This window comes from Oryctolagus cuniculus, chromosome 11 (assembly GCF_051225735.1).
Source record: "Oryctolagus cuniculus isolate XC-2025 breed Fujian yellow rabbit chromosome 11, ASM5122573v1, whole genome shotgun sequence".
In the NCBI taxonomy this organism is placed as follows: domain Eukaryota; kingdom Metazoa; phylum Chordata; class Mammalia; order Lagomorpha; family Leporidae; genus Oryctolagus; species Oryctolagus cuniculus.
In genome coordinates this window covers 98,795,695-98,813,850 of record NC_142877.1, presented here as the reverse complement: position 1 = coordinate 98,813,850, position 18,156 = coordinate 98,795,695, and the positions used below count along the sequence as shown (strand labels likewise).

The 18,156-nt window shown below is 45.1% G+C and overlaps 1 protein-coding gene across 14 annotated transcripts in view; it reads left to right on the top strand.

The window, feature by feature from the left end:
- Positions 1-18,156, top strand: part of CCDC38 (coiled-coil domain containing 38) — a 70,520-nt gene that overhangs the window by 966 nt on the left and 51,398 nt on the right. For 7 of the 14 annotated variants that reach the window (XR_016216949.1, XM_089308797.1, XM_089308804.1 and 4 more), the window contains exons 2-3: positions 15,184-15,237; positions 15,895-15,995. Coding sequence is in view for 10 of the 14 variants with exons in the window: in XM_089308800.1 (XP_089164926.1) it covers positions 15,184-15,237; positions 15,895-15,995 (155 nt within the window). In the remaining 4 variants the exon portion in view is untranslated. Of the gene's footprint in view, positions 1-12; positions 128-1,240; positions 1,456-15,183; positions 15,438-15,894; positions 15,996-18,156 lie in introns of those variants that run through there. The other 7 variants (XM_089308799.1, XM_089308803.1, XM_089308795.1 and 4 more) reach the window with 6 other exon arrangements.

Genomic DNA, 18,156 nt, shown 5'->3' with positions numbered 1-18,156 from the left:
ATCCAGTACACTTGGGTTAGAAGCGCAGCGTCGGGTCTTGGGGAACGTACAAAGTCAGGAAAGCCAGAGGACTGCACAGTCAGATGGAAGCCAGACGCAGGCACCAGTAGTACACCGTAAAGGCAAGGTAACACTGCGAGACCGCAACATGGCAAAGGAAGTCAGTTTAAAAACGGAGGACAGAAAGCGAACCTTTAGATTATCACATTTAAAAATCAGGTGGGAAAGAAAACACTGGGAAGAGTTAGGCAATGGGAGTGAACGAGACTCAAAGGGGGAAAAAAATTCCAAATATTACAGCCCAGCTACACCATGGCAAACATTTTGTATACAGTTGTGTATACATATATGTACATAGTTGTGTAATGTATTATATGTATTACATGTGTATTATGTATACGGTATATTTAATACTACATGAGAAGTAGAAATAGAGGAAATAAGCACAAAAGTGCCTAACTGGTAGAGATGTGGAATTTTATAAAATTCTGCTAACGACAGCTAATGTGTGAACGTTTTGAAGTTGTAGATATTAGTAGCGTTTTGCAGTTATAGGTAAAATGAATGGGTTGAAATGGTAGAAAATTAGGAAACCTCGGGGTTCAACTTGTTTTCATCCCAGCTGTTACTCATGAGCTGTTTGACATCCAGTAATTTGCTTCACTTAGCCTCATTTTCTCAGCTTCATCTTGGGGAGAAACGTTTCTACTTGATGGACTTGTTTGAGCTTTAATATAAAATATGTCATTTAGCCCAATGCCTCACTCTAAACAAAGACTAGATGTTCTTATTCATTTCAATCCTGTTTGTCTTGCTGGTCAGCTAAGGATAGGGTTTCAGCCAGGAGTTCTGACTTCACAGAGTAAGCCATGTTCTTAAAGCTTGCAAGGCCCTGGCGAGTTTTCAGGCTACTTCATGGACGTTTATGTCCGTGGGTGCACTGAGTGCATCTGGTTAACAGTCCAGTTAGATGTTCCCTGAGCAGCTCCTGCAAACAAGAGGTTTGCAGAAACAGGAAGGGTAAGGGTGAGTCTGTCCTCCCGGTCCGTGTTGAGCAGTTACAAAGGCGGAAGGGTGGCCATTGTTGCCTTGGAAGACCCGACGTCTGTGTGGCTCGTCTCAGTTTGCTAAGTGCTCCCGTCCTCTGACTCACAGTGGCTGACCTGTCCCCAATCTTCCTTCCTCTGGACCTCCGCTTATTGATTTATCTTTCAGTTTGCATAAAGGGGCAGTCAGAAATGTCAACAGGGAACAGTTAGTTTGACGCCAGCCGGGCCTTCGAGATCAAGCTGAAAGTAATTTGGCAGACTCTGTGCTCTGCGGCTGACCTAACCAAGAGGAAGGCCATCCAGGAGGCCAAGGACCGAGCTCTCGGGTAAACAGAAAACTGCCAACGCTGCTCTCTCCACACCATCCAAGGACACAGTTCACAGCCTTTCCTAGTGTTTGTCTAAGGTGGGTGGAGAGGAGGTGGGAAAGCAATCTGAAAGGCACTGGGTCCCAGAGGACCTGGGAGAGGAGTGTAAGTTTTTATCCTGTGTTAGAAGAATCTGAGGACCCATTTTCACTGGGTTGCAGAGAGGGCTGTTGTGAGAATAAAACACAGGCGGCTTGGGGCACTAGGTCTTGCCGGCAGTGTTACTGTTTTTAGAGTTGGCCAGCGCTTGAGACTTGGACATTTCAAAGCCCCACTCCTCTTTCCCGACTTCCCCAGAGTAAGGAATGTTTAGGCTCTGCACGGGGGTGGGCCAGGTTTTCCAGTTTGCACTGACACGGCTGGTAGGTTGCTTGCAGATGGCCAGTTTTCAAGAATTTTGATTCAGAAAGTCTTAGCCAAAGCTGGATTCAGGAAGCCTTAGCCAAAGCTGGCCATTCTGCCTCCTCTTCTTTTCAGAGGCTGGGGGTCGGTCCCAAGGCAGAGCAGATGAGCACGATGTCTCTGCTTTGAAGAAAGCCTAAGTGTGTTCTATGCCCATCAGCCCACCATGAGCAGGCCTTGTGCCTACACTACCTGTGTTAGAACATTGCAACAAGTCCGAAAGAAAGGTGTTATTATCTCTGCTTGACAAGAGAAGAATCCCAGGCGCACTAAGTTTAAATCGATGAGTTTTAGAGAAAGCACTGATAACGAGAGGCAGAACGCCAAGGTCTTTGCACATTCCGACTGCCCCTGACTCAGTGACGGCATGTAATTGCATAAATGTCAGAGGAACACAGTATTAATTAAGTCAACTGGTGTGTTGATCACGTGATGGAGTGGAATATTTTACACCTGTAACTGATTCGGCTGACGAATTTAACGTACTCCTAACTGACCCTCTCGTCCCTACTCATCTCCATGGTTTCTTCCTTCACTGCCTTTTCTGTTGATGACAGTTCCATCTCAGTTCTTGCCAGTTCTGCAGGCTCTCCAAGTGCTTTCAAAGCCATGTCTACCAGTGTTAGTGTTTTTAGAGTTGGCCTAGAACTTTAGGGTTGGACCCTACAAAACCCCATTCCTCTTTCCTGAATCCCCCCAGAGCCTGGACTCTTAAGAATCTGCTCTTTATCTTTTTCACCCACTGACAGTTGGATTTGAATTTGGTTTAAGGCAAAAATTTTCAGAGTGGCTGTGCATCCAGTTAAACCGTCCCTTGCTTTTTCTTAAAACATGTATTTATTTGAAAGAGTTATAAAAAGGTATAGACAGAGATATCTCCCATCCACTGGTTCACTACCCATATGGCTGCAATGGCTGGAGCGGAGCCAAATCCGAAACCAGGAGCTTCTCCTGGGTCTCCTACATGGGTGCAGGGGTCCAAAGATTTGGGCCATCCTCTACTGCTTTCCCAGGTGCACTGACAGGGAGCTGAATTGGAAACAGAGCAGCTGGGACTTGAATGGGTGTCCATACAGGATGCTGGCATCGCAGCTGGCCGCTTTACCCACTATGCCATAGCTCCAGCCAGTCCCTGGGGTGACTTTAGATAGAAGAGTTGAAGGGGCAAAAGTGTGAGAGAGGTGAGCAGGCTCTTCACCATGGGGCTGAGTGTGGACTGTACATTTTTTAAACAGGTTAGTTGATTTCCTCTATATCAGCAGTAATCTATAGCAATAATTAGAATCGAGGAAATATTATTTACAACCACAGTTGAATATTGAAGTTCTTGAGCACAAATCTTTTTTTCTTTTTTTAAATATATATTTACTTATTTGAAAGTCAAGTTACACACAGAGAGAAGGAGAGGCAGAGAGAGATGGATCTTCCATCTGCTGGTTCACTCCTCAATTGGCCGCAAAGGCCAGAGCTGGGCTGATATGAAGCCAGGAGCCAGGAGCTTCTTCCAGGTCTCCTGCATGTGTGCAGGGGCCCAAGGACTTGGGCCATCTTGTACTGCTTTCCCAGGCCACAGCAGAGAGCTGGATAGGAAGTGGAGCAGCCGGGGCTCAAACTGATGCCCATATGGGATGGCAACACCACAGGCGGCAGCTTTACCTGCTATGCCACAGCGCCAGGCCCCTGAGTACAAATTAACAAAATACATGCAGATAAACACTCGGGAAACCATGGAACACAGAGGAATCAAAAGTTTTTAAAAAAGAAATATAAATTCAGAGGTGTTCTTTATTCAGGAGCAGCACAGACATTATTGTTTTTAATTAATTTATTAGCATGCATTTCATAAATACAAGTTGAGGAACATAGTAATTCTTCGTACCATACCCGCCTTCCCACCTATACTCTACCCCTCTTCCCTCTCCTGTTCTCAGTCTTGTTTTTTACTAAGATCTATTTTCATTTAACTTTATACACAAAAGATAACTGTATTCTAGGTAAAGAGTTCAATACTTTGTTTTTTTCTCAACAGTCCATTCAAGGGTTGTTCAAAGTAATCTCTAAGGTAATTTTGCTATGATACACATATGGTTAGCTCTATGTTAAGTAAAGAGTTCAATGATTAAGACAAAAGAAAAAAACAATATTCTTCAACAGTTAAGGGCTATTCAAAGTCATGGCTTCTCAAAGTGACAATTTCACTTCTATGGGTTGCCTTTTAGATTCTCTATTATCACAGAACAGGGAGAAGATACGGCATTTGTCCTTTTGAGACTGGCTTATTTCACTACATATAATGTTTTCTAGTTTCATCCATTTTGTTGCAAATGACCAAATTTTTTTTTTGACAGGCAGAGTGGACAGTGAGAGAGAGAGAGAGACAGAGAGAAAGGTCTTCCTTTTCCGTTGGTTCACCACCACGCCCCCCCAATGGCCGCTGTGGCTGGCGCGCCAGGGCCGGCACACCGTGCTGATCCAAAGCCAGGAGCCAGGTGTTTCTCCTGGTCTCCCATAGGGTATAGGGCCCAAACACTTGGGCCATCCTCCACCGCACTCCTGGGCCACAGCAGAGAGCTGGACTGGAAGAGGAGCAATCGGGACAGAATCCGGTGCCCCGACAGGGACTAGAACCTGGGGTGCCAGCGCCGCAGGCGGAGGATTAACCTAGTGAGCAGCGGCACCGGCTGTTTTTTTTTTCTTTAGTGCTATGTAGTATTCCATGGAGAACACATCCTATAATTTCTTGTTTGTTTTTTAAGGAATACAAATTTCATAAGCACAACTTTAAGAATATAGTTACTCTTTTAAAAAAAGTTACTTATTTGAGAGTCAGAGGCAGAGAGAGAGAGAGGTCCTCCATCTGCTTGTTTACTCCCCAGATAGTCGCAACAAATGGTGCCATGCTGATCCAAAGCCAGGAGCCAGGAACTTCTTCCAGGTCTTCTGTATGGGTGCAGGGGCCCAAGGACTTGGGCCATCTTCTACTGCTTTCCCAGGCCATAGCAGGGATCTGGATCGGAAGTGGAGCAGCTGGGGCTCGAACTGGCGCCCATATGGGATGCCAGCACTGCAGGTGGTTTTATCTGCTATGCCACAGTGCTGGCCCTGGAATAGAGTTATTCTTCCCACTATGCCCATCCTCCCACCAGCACTCCCACCTTTCCTCATCCTCCCTCTCCCCTTCCCAGTCCCATTCTCCACTGAGATTCATTTTCAATTGGCTTTGTACACAGAAGACCAACTCTATATTAAGTAAAGATTTCAACAGTTTTCATACACACACACACAAAAAACTGTTTGAGAACTAGTTTCACAGTTAACTTTCATAATACAACTCATTAAGGACAGAGGTCCTGCATGGGGAGTTACTACACAGTGACTCCTGTCGTTAATTTAACAGTTAACATGCTTATGTATGATGTCAGTGAATAACTGATGCTCTTGACATGAGCTGCCTAGGTATGGAAGCCTTTGAATCTACAAACTCTGTCAGTATTTAGAAGGGCCATCAGCAAAGTAGAAGTTCTCTTCTCCCGTTAGAGAAAAGTACACCCTTCTTTGATGGCCACTCCTTTCTGCTGGGGTCTTATTCACAGAGATCCTTCATGTAGAACATTTTTTGCCACAGTCTCTTGGCTTTCCAAGCCTGAAATGCTCTCCTGGGCTTTTCAGTCAGACCAGGATTCTGACATCAGAGATTACTTTAAATGATTGTCATTCTATGAGTCTGCTGTGTGAACTGCTTCCCATGTTGGAACATTCTCTCCTTTTTAATTCTATTTATTATTATTGTCAGACAGTTTATCTTTATTTGTATGATCACTTTATCATTTAATCCTATCTATATGTTCACTTTAACACTTAAGATGGCATTTTTACCACCTAACTTAATGGGATTTAGGGTCCCTTAGTAAGTTTTTAAACTGTATCCTTAGAAGTAAGTCTGTAGGAATGTGTGCAGAGCTATTCAGCTGTACAGTTACAAACTTCCTTGTCGCTCCCCCACTCGCGGAGGAATGACACCGGACCGGACACTGTTCTCTTTCCCTGGTCCTTCCTGGGTTTGCTGCCGCTCCCCCGCTTTTGCAGAGGAGCGGCACCTGCGAGCTCTCCAACCAACTCTCTCAGGGGGAACGGCCACACATATTGTCTCTCTCCCCCTTTTAAGGGGTTGGGCCAGGAATTAGCTAATTAATGAAGCATCTGTGTAAGATTTGTTTACTCTCTCAGCACCATATGATGGGAGATCAGATGCATAGAGTTAGTCTTAATAGTCTCAGTGGTCTAGTCTAGTCTCGGTAGTCTCAGTACTTATTTCGCCATGTTGCAGGAGACAGGCCCTGCTCCCCACACTTCTCTCTCTGTTATTCCACTTTCATTTTTTACTGAGCTCCATCTTCAGTTGACTTTATACACATATGATTGACTCTATGTTAAGAGTTCAACAAATAGTATGAAGAAAAAAAAAAAACTGTTCCTCGGACAGTCAAGACAAGGGCAGCTCAAGTCATAGCTTCTCAGAGTGTCAATTTCACTTCTACAGATTTTGTTTTAGGTGCTCTATTCTCACTTATCAGGGAGAACATATGGTATTTGTCCATTTGGGACTGGCTTATTATACTGAGTAAGATGTTTTCCAGATTCAACTGTTTTGTTGCATATGACCGGATTTGCTTTTGTTTTTAACTGCTGTGTAGTATTCCATAGTGTACATATCCCATAATTTCTTTATCCAGTCTTCAGTTGATGGGCATTTAGGTTGACTCTATGCCTTAGCTATTGTGAATTAAGCTGCAATAAACGTGGGAGTGCAGATAACTCTCTTATTTACTGATTTCATGTCCCTTGGGTAAATTCCCAGGAGTGGGATGGCTGGGTCATATGATAGGACTATATTCAGATTTCTGAGGTGTTTCCATTCTGAGATATCTCCATACTGTCTTCCATAGTGGCTTTACCAGCTTACATTCCCACTAACAGTGGATTAGAGTACCTTTTCCCCCACATCCTTGCCAGCATTTGTTGTTTGTTTCTGTATGAAAGCCACTCTAACTGAAGTGAGGTGAAACTATTGTGATTTTGATTTGCTTTTCCCTGACAGCTAGAGATGCTGAACATTTTTTCATATGTCTGTTGGTCATTTGGATTTCCTCTTTTGAAAAATGTCTGCTTAAGTCTTTTGCCCATTTCTTAACTGGGTTTGTTTTGTTGTTGTTGAGTTTCTTGATCTCTTTTTATATTCTGGTTATTATCCTTTATCAGCTGCATAGTTTGCAAATAATTTTTCCCATTCTGTCAGTTGCCTCTTCACTTTCCTGACTGTTTCTTTTGCAGTACAAAAACTTCTCAATTTGATGTAATCCCATTTGTTAATTTTTGGCTTTGACTACCTATGCCTCTGAGGTCTTTTCCAAGAACTCTTTTCCTGTGCCAGTGTCTCACAGGGTTTTCTCAATGTTCATTAATAGTTTGAAGGTGTCAGGCCATAGATTTAGATGGCTAATCTATTTTGAGTGGATTTTTGTATAAGGTGCAAGGTAGAGCTCTTGCTTCATACTTTTGCATGTGGAAATCCAGTTTTCCCAGCACCATTTGTTGAAGAGACTGTCCTTGCTCCAGGGATTGGTTTTAGCCCCTTGGTCAAGTATAAGTTGTAGTTGTTTGGATTGATTTCTGGGGTTTTTATTCTGTTCCATTGGTCTGTCCATCTGTTTTTGTGTCAGTACCAGGATATTTTGATCATAACTGCCTTGTAGTATGTCTTGAAATCGTTATTGTGATGCCTCTGGCTTTGTTTTTGTTGTGTAAGATTGCTTTAGCTATTAGAGGTCTCATGTTTCTCCATATGAATTTCAGCATCATTTTTTCTATATCTGAGAAGAATGTCTTTGGTATTTTGACTTGTATCTCATTGAATCTTTTTTTTTATTTTTTTATTTATTTTTTTTTTGACAGGCAGAGTGGACAGTGAGAGAGAGAGAGACAGAGAGAAAGGTCTTCCTTTGCCGTTGGTTCACCCTCCAATGGCCGCCATGGCCAGCACACTGCACTGGCGCACTGCGCTGATCCGAAGCCAGGAGCCAGGTGCTTCTCCTGGTCTCCCATGGGGTGCAGGGCCCAAGCACCTGGGCCATCCTCCACTGCACTCTCGGGCCACAGCAGAGAGCTGGCCTGGAAGAGGGGCAACCGGGACAGAATCCGGCACCCCGACCGGGACTAGAACCCGGTGTGCCGGCGCCGCTAGGCGGAGGATTAGCCTAGTGAGCCGCGGCGCCGGCCTCTCATTGAATCTTTAGATTGCTTTTGGAAGAATGGACATTTTGATGGTATTGATTCTTCCAATCTATGAACATGGAAGATTTTTCCATTTCTTGGTATCTTCTTCTATTTCTTCCTTTAATGTCTTGTAATTCTCATTGTAGAGATCTTTGACATCCTTGGTTAAATTTGTTCCAAGGTATTGGATATTTTTGGTAGCTATTATGAATGGGATTGATCTTAGAAGTTCTCTTTCAGCTGTGGCATTGTCTGTGTATACAAAGGTTGTTGTTTTTTGTGTATTGATTTTATATCCTGCTACTTTACCAAACTCTTCCATGAGTTCCAATAGTCTCTTGGAGGATTCTTTTGGATCCCCTATATATAGAATCATGTCATCTGCAAATAGGGATATTTTGACTTCCTCCTTCCCTATTTGTATCCTTTTGATTTATTTTTCTTGCCTGATGGCTCTGGCTAAAACTTCTAGGCATATATTGAATAGCAGTGGTGAGAGTGGGCATCTTTGTCTGGTTCTGGATCTAAGTGGGAATGCTTCCAACTTTTCCCCATTTAATAGGATGCTGGCTGTGGATTTATCATAAATTGCCTTGATTGTGTTGAGAAATGTTCCTTCTATTCCCAATTTGCTTAGAGTTTTCATCATAAAAGGATGTTGTATTTGTCAAATGCTTTCTCTTCATCTATTGAGATAATCATATGGTTTTTAATCTTCATTTTGTTAATGTGATGTATCACGTTGATTGATTTGCAGATGTTGAACCATCCTTGCATACTAGGGATACATCTCTCTTGCTCTGGGTGAGTGATCTTTCTGATGTACTGTTTGATTCGTTTGGCTAGTATTTTGATGAGGCTTTTTGCATCTGTGTTCATCAGGGAAATTGGTTTGTAGTTTTCTTTCTCTATTGTATCTTTTTCATGGCTTCTAGAACTCAACTGTGAAGCTATCCAGTCCTGGGCTTTTCTTTGTTTGGAAGGTCTCTATTTCTGATTTTTTTATATGTCTTCAAGACTCATTTTAGGTAGGTAGTATATTTCCAGGAATCTATCCATTTCTTATATGTTTCCCAATTTGTTGCCAGACAGTTCTTTATAGTAATTTCTGATGATTCTTTTTATTTCTGTGGTGTCTGTTGTTAGATTTCCTTTTTCATCTCTAATTTTATTGATTTGGGTCTTCTCTCTTCTTTTTTTTTTTGGTTAATTGGGCCAATGGTGTGTCAATTTTTTTTTTTTTTCAAAAACCAGATCTTCATTTTGCTGATCTCATATTTTTTTTTTTAGTTTTGATTTTGTTTATTTGTTCTCTGATTTAATTATATCCTTTCTCCTACTAGATTTGGATTTGGTTTGCTGTTGCATCTCAAGGACCTAGAAAAACATTGATAGCTCATTTATTTGGTGCCTTTCCAGTGTCTTGGTGTAGGCACCAGTTACTATAAACTTTAACGTTTCTTTTACTGTATCCCATAAGCTTTGGTATGTTGTATTGTCATCTTCCTTTGTTTACAGAAATTTTTTTTTTGACAGGCAGAGTGGACAGTGAGAGAGACAGAGAGAAAGGTCTTCCTTTTTTTTTTTTTTTTTTTTTTGGACAGGCAGAGTGGACAGTGAGAGAGAGAGACAGACAGAGAGAAAGGTCTTCCTTTGCCGTTGGTTCACCCTCCAGTGGCCGCCGCGGCCGGCATGCTGCAGCCGGCGCACCATGCTGATCCGATGGCAGGAGCCAGGTGCTTATCTTGGTCTCCCCTGGGGTGCAGGGCCCAAGCACCTGGGCCATCCTCCACTGCACTCCCTGGCCACAGCTGAGAGCTGGCCTGGAAGAGGGGCAACCGGGACAGAGTCCGGTGCCCCAGCTGGGGCTAGAACCTGGTGTGCTGGTGCTGCAAGGCGGAGGATTAGCCTAGTGAGCCGCAGCGCCGGCTACAGAAATTTTTTGATTTGTCTTTTGATTTCTTCAGTGACCCACTGTTGGTTCATCAGCATGTTGTTCATTCTCTGTGTATTTGCATATGTTCTGGAGATTCCTGTGTTGTTGATTACCAACTTCATTCCATTGGGGTCAGAGAAGATGCATGGTATGATTTTGAATTTTTTTTTAATTTGCTGAGACTTGATTTATGACCTAGCATGTGGTCACTCCTAGAGAAAGTTCCATGCACTGCTGAGAAGAAAGTATATTCTGTGGCTGTGGGATGGAAAGCTCTGTAGATATCTGTTAAGTCCATTTGGTCTATATTGTTGATTAACTCTGTTTCCTTGCTGATTTTCTGTCTGGTTCATCTGCCTATTGCTGAAAGTGGGGTATTGTAGTCCTCCATTATTGTTTGAGTCTATGTCTCCTTTTAAATCCATTAACATTTCTTTTAAATAGCCGGATCCCCTGTAATTAGGTGCATATACATTTATAATAGTCACATATTCCTGCTGAATTGTTCTCTTAATCATCACATAGTGCCCTTCTTTGTCTCTTTTAACAGTTTTTGTGTTAAAGTCTATTTTGTCTGATATTAAGATGGCTACACCAGCTCTTTTTGTTTTTTTGTTAGCATGGAATATCTTTTTCCATCCTTTCACATTCAGTCATTGGTGAGATGTGTTTCTTGTAGGCAGCAGATAGATGCATTTTATTTTTTAATCCATTCATCCATTCTGTGTCTTTTAACTGGATAGTTGAGGCTATTTACATTCAAGGTGACTATAGATAAGTAATGACTTTTCCCTGGCATTTTTCCATTAATATTCCTATTTTTTTACTTTGAGTTTGATTTATATTTTTAATAAGAGATTTTCTGCCATCACCTTCTTTAATAGTGGTCACCCTGTTTCTGTGCTTTTGTGTGTAGCACATCCTTAAGTATTTTTGGTAAGGCTGGATGAGTGGTAAATTCTTTAAATTTTTTTTTGTCATGGAAGATTTTTATTTCACCTTCATTCATAAATGAGAACTTTGCAGGGTACAGTATTCTGGATTGACAGTTTTTTTTCTCTTAAGATTTGAAGTGTATTTCGTCATTCTCTGCTAGGCTAGCCTATAGGGTTTCTAATGAGAAGTCAACTCTGAGTTCAATTGGAGATCCTCTGAAAGTAATCTGGCATTTCTCCTGTGCACATTTTAGAATATTCTCTTTATGTTCTATGGTAGAGAGTTTGACTACAATGCATTGTGGTGAAGATCTTTTCTGGTCATGTCTGTTAGGAGTTCTATGTGCTTCCTGTACTTGGATGTCCCTTTCTTACTCCAAATTAGGGAAGTTTTCTGTTATTTAACTAAGAAGGCTTTCTAATCCTTTATGTCTTTCCATGCTTTCAAGTACTCCTAGGACCCATATGTTGGGTCATTTGATAGTATCCTGTAGATTCCCAACAGTATTTTTTTTTATTTTTCTAATTTCTCCTTGTTTTTGGTCTGACCATTGGATTTCCAAGCATTTATATTCTAGTTCAGATATCCTTTCTTCTGCCTTGCCAAGTCTGCTGTTTAGGCTTTTGACTGTATTTTTTATTTGATGTATTGAGTTTTTCATTTCTAATATTCCATTTTGGTTTCTCTTTAAAATCTTAATTTCATGGGATAAATTTTCATTCATGTCACGTATGGTTTTCTTTAGTTCATAGATTTGCCTCTGGGTGTTCCTATGATTCATCTTTTCAGTTCTGTTTCTGACATTTCATCGATATTGTCATCTTTGCATTCTAGTATTGAAGTGTTATGTTCCTTTGGAGGCATCATTTGACTTCTTTATTTTTGCTTTTTGGATTGCTGTGTTTAGTTCTTGGTGTTTGTGGAGGCAGTTGTTGGTTTTTTGGCTTTTTCCCCCCCATGATGGCTTTTATCTTTGTACTGTGCCTCCGTGGCTCATTGGAGTGTTGGCTCTTTCAGTGAATAGCAGAAGCAAGTGCTGGGTGTGGTCAGGGAGCTCTGCTCAGTGCTCTGGGGTGGAGGGAGTATCCAGGGTATCACCCGAGTTGGGGGTGGTAGCTCTCTTCTTATTCTCAGAATTTGGCGGGGAGGGGAGAGGTGGTCACATCTGCTCCCTCCCTTCCTCTCCTTTAAGCTGAGCAATGAATGCCTGGATATTAGTCCCCAATGTGTTCAACATGATCTGCATGAGTGATCTGCACAGAGCCCCTTGCACGCAAGGTTCAAGCTGCAGTGAGCACCACCCTCCCCCTCCACCGTGACCAAGCAGTTCCAAGAGTGTGGCTCTGCACCCAGAGCTTGCCCAGAACCCCAGCTACACCCTGCTGCCTCTCACACAGTCACAGTGTTTGCACAGGCTCAGCATCTAGGGCTCCCACAAATAAGGAACGCAAGAGCATCCACTCCGCCCACCAGGCTATCCTGTCCACAGAGAGGCCAAGGGATTCCCAGAGCCACTATCTATGTGTGTTCCACCCGACGTCGATTGAGTCTGAGCCCCTTTCCAGAACCAAAGTCCGAGGGGAACTCTTTGGGAGTCTGTTGGCTTCTGTGGAGACTTGGGGGGGTTGGCCACCTCCGGGGAAGGGTCGGGGGTGTGGCTGGCCCGGAGCTCTTTAGGAATCCCAGGGTTGGTGTGGTCAGCGTGGGGAGGGGTGAGCGAGATTTTTTTTCCCCCATAGAATCCTTGGGTTGCAAGCAGGCACAATTCCCGCCAGCCCTACTGCTTTCAGAATTGTGCCGGATGGGTACTAGAGTCTCTGCAGGTGGCACTTGCTGTAAGAAGGGACGGCTCCCCTTCCCGGCCCGTTGTAGGGTGGGTGCAGCCGCAGCCCCCGTCCCCCTTAATTTGAACTACTGTGGTCACCCCTACCAAGAGCCCTCGCTAGCTGCTGGGTACACCGGGAGAAGATGGGCCTGCTCCTGTTTATGTCTGAAATGGCGCCAGCTTTCTCCCAGCTAGTTAGCTGCAGGGCGCTGGCTCAGAGGGAGAAGTAGGGAAGGGAGGGGCGTGCTGCCTCCTTCCCCCACTCTGGGTAAGCAGTCACTCAGCTCCCCTGAGGGTTCCAGGCTGGACCCAAACACCGGTGTCATCTACTAGCTCTCCGTCCAGCCGTATGAACAGTAGCATGGGCTGGTACAGTCTAACCTCACCTTGTGATCCTGGGCTACTGGCTCTTTTGTTGCTGTGTTCCTGCTCCATGGTCCGTACTCACTGCATATCCAGGCTGCTTTCGCAAGATCGTTTGCTGCAGTTTCCCCTGTAAACGTTTCCCTGAGAGTGCAACTTCTCCACTTTTCCAGCCTTGCAGAGCTTAGAGACGACCTCCCTGTCACTGTTCCGCCATCTTGCCTCTCCCCGACATTGTTAATATGACAGTTTTTTCTAACTTGATCTATGCTTCCAGTGGAATCCCAGCAAAATTCCCAGAAAAGATATCCACAAACTGCTTGAAAGCCTGCCAGCTTGCCGACACGTTCCAGGACCGCTACCGCCCACTGCAGGGAAGCGTGTTTGCTGCTGCAGCCGCCATCTCCAGAGTGTACATTTTTAAGCATCCATGACTCTCTGGTGTTAGCTGTTCCCAGTACTTAGTGTACTGACTATTCCTTTCCACCCATCAGAATGGACAAAAAGTCCTGTGAAAGCAACCGCGCTAGCTTGAAAACATAGTGTGTCAGTGCTGTGGGTGCCTACCGGCTTGTTCTCTTTTGGTCCAGTGGTTTTTACTAAGGACGTCCTATTAGGTTCGTTAGTAATTATGAGCACCCAGCAGCTCTCACTCTCTGAGCTGGTCTGTTTACCAGGCACCCTGATGCGTTGCTTAAATCCATTGCCTTGTTGGCTCAAGAATGCCTGAAGGGAGGCCGGTGCCATGGCTCGCTTGGCTAATCCTCCACCTATGGCGCCGGCACCCCAGGTTCTAGTCCCAGTTGGGGTGCCAGATTCTGTCCCGGTTGCTCCTCTTCCTGTCCAGCTCCCTGCTGTGGCCCAGGAATGCAGTGGAGGATGGCCCAAGTGCTTGGGCCCTGCACCCACATGGGAGACCAGGAGAAGCACCTGGCTCCTGGTTTCGGATCAGTCATAGCGTGCCAGCCGTGGTGACTATTTGGGGGGTGAACCAACGGAAGGAAGACCTTTCTCTCTGTCTCTCTTCACTCACTGTCTAACTCTGCCTGTCAAAAAAAAAAAAAAAAAAAAAAAAAAAAAAAAAAAAAAAAAAAAAGAATGCCTGAAGGGGTGAAACTGCAATAGGAACTGGAGCCTCAGAGCCGCTAAGAAATTAAAAAGGAGGCCCCGTGACAAAGGTTTGTGTGTGTCTTCTTACAGCTTGCCCTGTCTCCCACACCCGGAACATACCATAGCCTGCCATATAGTAGGTACTCGATAAATATTTTTGAATATTGAAATGGATTTGTTCACACATTTATAAATGACGAACCAAGATTAAAAATCAGGCTTTGTCTACGCCAAATCTGTGTTCTTGGTCACCTGCTGCTATGCTTCCAGGACATTTAGCGTGTGCGCTCACACACTTTCTCTTTCTCTTCCACTGGAGAGGCAGAGGGAGCAAGACAGGGAGAGAGGGGGGCAGAGACAGCTCCCATCTGCTGGTTTGTTCCCCAAGTACCCAAGGCACAGTAGGGCCAGGGCTGAAGCTGGGAGCTAAGAATGCAATCCAGATCTCCTCTGTGGGTGGCAGGGGCCCCGCTGCGTTAGCCACCACCACTGCCTCCTAAGGTGTGCACTGGCAGGAAGCTGCAGTCAGGAGCCAGAGCTGGGAGTTGGCCCCAGGTACTGCAGTGTGGGGGGCGGGCGTCTTAACCACTAGGCCCTGACTCTCCAACCCCTGCCTACAGCAGTATTTCAAGGGGCCACATAGCAATGCGTTGCAGAGGCGTACCATAGTTCCTTGTCGAGTCTCTGTTGTATTAAGTGACACTGGACCAACTGGACCATATGTACTGTTTGGCCGCTTGGCTGATGATTTTCTTGGGATAAGTTCCTAGAAGTGGAATTGCTGAGGCAAAGCGTTTGTGTGGGCACTGCTTGGAAACACCAGCGAGGCCATTGGGGAGACTCACTGGTGATTGAATGTAGCCTCCTGGTGCAGTGTCTGTAGAATTTTTTTTTAAAGTGTGTTTCCTTTTCTTCGGACAGGGCCAGGAGACAAAATGACGTCAGACTTTTTGCCGACATCGCTGAATCCTGAAGGTAAAAAGAAACCTCAAGTTTCTGCTTTGTGCTTCGCGTGGTTGGGCTTCATGCAGGATTGAGGAGGTAGAAGAGAGTGCTACACAACCCACCTGCTGAGAAGTCTGCGTCCTGCCGCGGCCCTGCGCTGCTTGGAGTCGGTGCCAGAGTGCTGCTCAGAGTGGCTGATCCATGGACGTTCCTGCCAACAGTGAATGAGGGTCTGGTTTCTCCATGTCCTCTTGAGTAGTTTTGAATTCATTTGTAAGGTGCTAGTCTGGGCTGAGGCTCTTGTTCAGGGCGGTAACTGTGTCTGTTAGACTGAAAAGAGGGACTGAGGGTGATGGCGGGGATGTGTGCGATGGTGGGGAGAAACCACATCTTAGCATCGCAAAATACAGTCCGCTGTTCTCAGGAGCTCCTCATGTGGTGGACTTGGCCACCACGAGGCATCAAGTGCTGGGCCCAGGGCCATGGCACACAGAAGGAGGAGCAATGCTCCTGCCTGGGAGATCCAGGCCATGTGTCTTGGCCTGTAGCTGGGGAGATGAGGCTGCCTGAACCCCACCTTCAGAGACCCTGGGAGAGCCCTCTCACTTTGCCCTGGCTGGCAAGAGCCATGGTGCTCGGGCTAGCAGAGGAATGATGGAGGTCTGCCTGTCTTTGTTTTTTTCACAGATAACATAAACGATGACACAATCAAAAAGGACAGGCCTTACAAGGTCTTTTTCAAAGACATCTTTTTTTTCAAAGAAAATGAAATGGCAGCAAGGAAAAGGGTAAGGTTTTGTTCAAAATCCCAGTCACAGTTATTGTTAGTTTCGTATCTTGTTATCCATTGCATTTAAGAACTTTGCTGGGTTAAAGCATGGAGTCAGATGTCGACATTCTTTGTACGTAGACGTAGACGCTTGCATTGTATGTCCCCCTCCCCATGTGATAGGGAGACCATGTGACCCTCAATGAAAGAATAGCATCCAGACCTGCTAAGATCGCCACCTAATGGAGCGAGACGCATGCACCATTGTAACGCAGTATGACCAGGAAGTAAGCACTACTGCACTGCTCTGACATCCACATTTTTCCATTTCTGAACTCGAGATCTAGCTTACACAGGTGGTGCAACGTACGTCATTGGCTGTCCACAGTAGTACATCTTACAATAAGTGACATCCTAGAGTTGATAGCATATTGTAGAGGCATGCACGGAAGTTATAGAGGAAGGTGTACCCGCGTTTGGTGGTGAGAGGAGGGGGAAGGAGGTGGCAAGGTGGTGGTGTGTGTTAAGACTTCACTGACGGCCGGTGCCGCGGCTCACTAGGCTAATCCTTCGCCTTGGGGCGCCAGCACACCAGGTTCTAGTCCCGGTTGGGGCGCCAGATTCTGTCCCGGTTGCCCCTCTTCCAGGCCAGCTCTCTGCTGTGGCCCGGGAGTGCAGTGGAGGATGGCCTAAGTGCTTGGGCCCTGCACCCCATGGGAGACCAGGAGAAGCACCTAGCTCCTGCCTTTGTATAGGCGCAGTGCGCCGGCCACCGTGGCCATTGGAGGGTGAACCAACAGCAAAGGAAGACCTTTCTCTCAGTCTCTCTCTCTCACTGCCCACTCTGCCTGTCAAAAATTTAAAAAAAAAGACTTCACTGAGATGACAGGAACAAGTCTCGAGGAAAAAATTAGTGTGGGCATTTGGCACAGCAGTTGAGATGTCCATGTCTTGTATCAGAGGGCCAGGTTCAAGTCCCACCTCCACTTCTGGTTTAGTTTCCTGCTCAGGGGTACCCTTGGAGGCAGCAGTTCATTGCTGAAGCACTTGGGCCCCTGCCAGCCTAGATCGAGTTCCTGGCTCCTGGCTTCAGGCAGATCCAGCCCCTGATGTTGGGAGTGTTTGGGGAGTGAACCACCAGATTGAAGATCTCTCTCTCTCTCTATTTCTCTCTGTATGCTTTTGTCTGTCTGTCTGTCTCTCTCTGCCTTTCAAGTGAATCAATAAAAAACATAAAATATATAGTATAACATAGTTATTATAACATCCCTCTAACCTAACAGAAAGCAGTTAGAATTTGCCAGCAGATGTGAACACGATGATGTACATGTGTGTGTTGGGGAGGAGAACAGGAGAAAGATGACAGGATAAAAGTAGAGGAAGGGTGTCCTTTCAGGATGATAGGGAATGGGGCCGGTGTGGTGGCTCAGCGGGATAAGCTGCTGCTTGCATTACTGGTATCCCATATCGGAATGCCAGTTTGAGTTCCACTTCCAATCCATCTCCCTGCGAATGTGCCAGGGAGGCAGCAGATGATGGCTCAAGTACTTGAGTCCCTGCCACCTTCATGGGAGACCTGGATGGATTTCTGGGGTCCTAGCTTCATCCTGGCCCAGCCCTGGTTCTTGTGGCCATTTGGGGAGTGAACCAGCATGTGGAAGGATTCCTCTCTCCAACACTCTGCCCTTCAAATACATTCATACATACATACATACATATTTTAACAAATAGAATGATTCAAATGAAGCTAAATCAGCAATGGGGCCAGCTTCCCACTGTGCCTTGCAAAGTTCATCTCACCACTTGTATGTTGCACCTTGCATTTCCCAGTTCACATCTTAGAAGACTCTCTGTCCCCTTCCCCTTTGTCCTTGTAACTCTGACTTTAAAATAAATTTTTTTTTTAAAAAATGGATTAAGTGGGTTATATTTGTGCTCAAATTTTTTTAACTTATGTATTTATTTGAAAGAGTTACAGAGAGGTAGAGGCAGAGAGAGAGAGAGAGAGAGAGAGAGAGAGAGAGAGAAGTCTTACATCTGCTGGTTCACTCCCCAAATGGCTGCAATAGCCAGAGCTGGGCCAGGCCAAAACCAAGAGCCAGAAGCTTCTTCTGGGTCTACCTCATGGGTGCAGGGGCCCAAAGGATTTGGGCCATCTTCTGCTGCTTTTCCAGAACAAT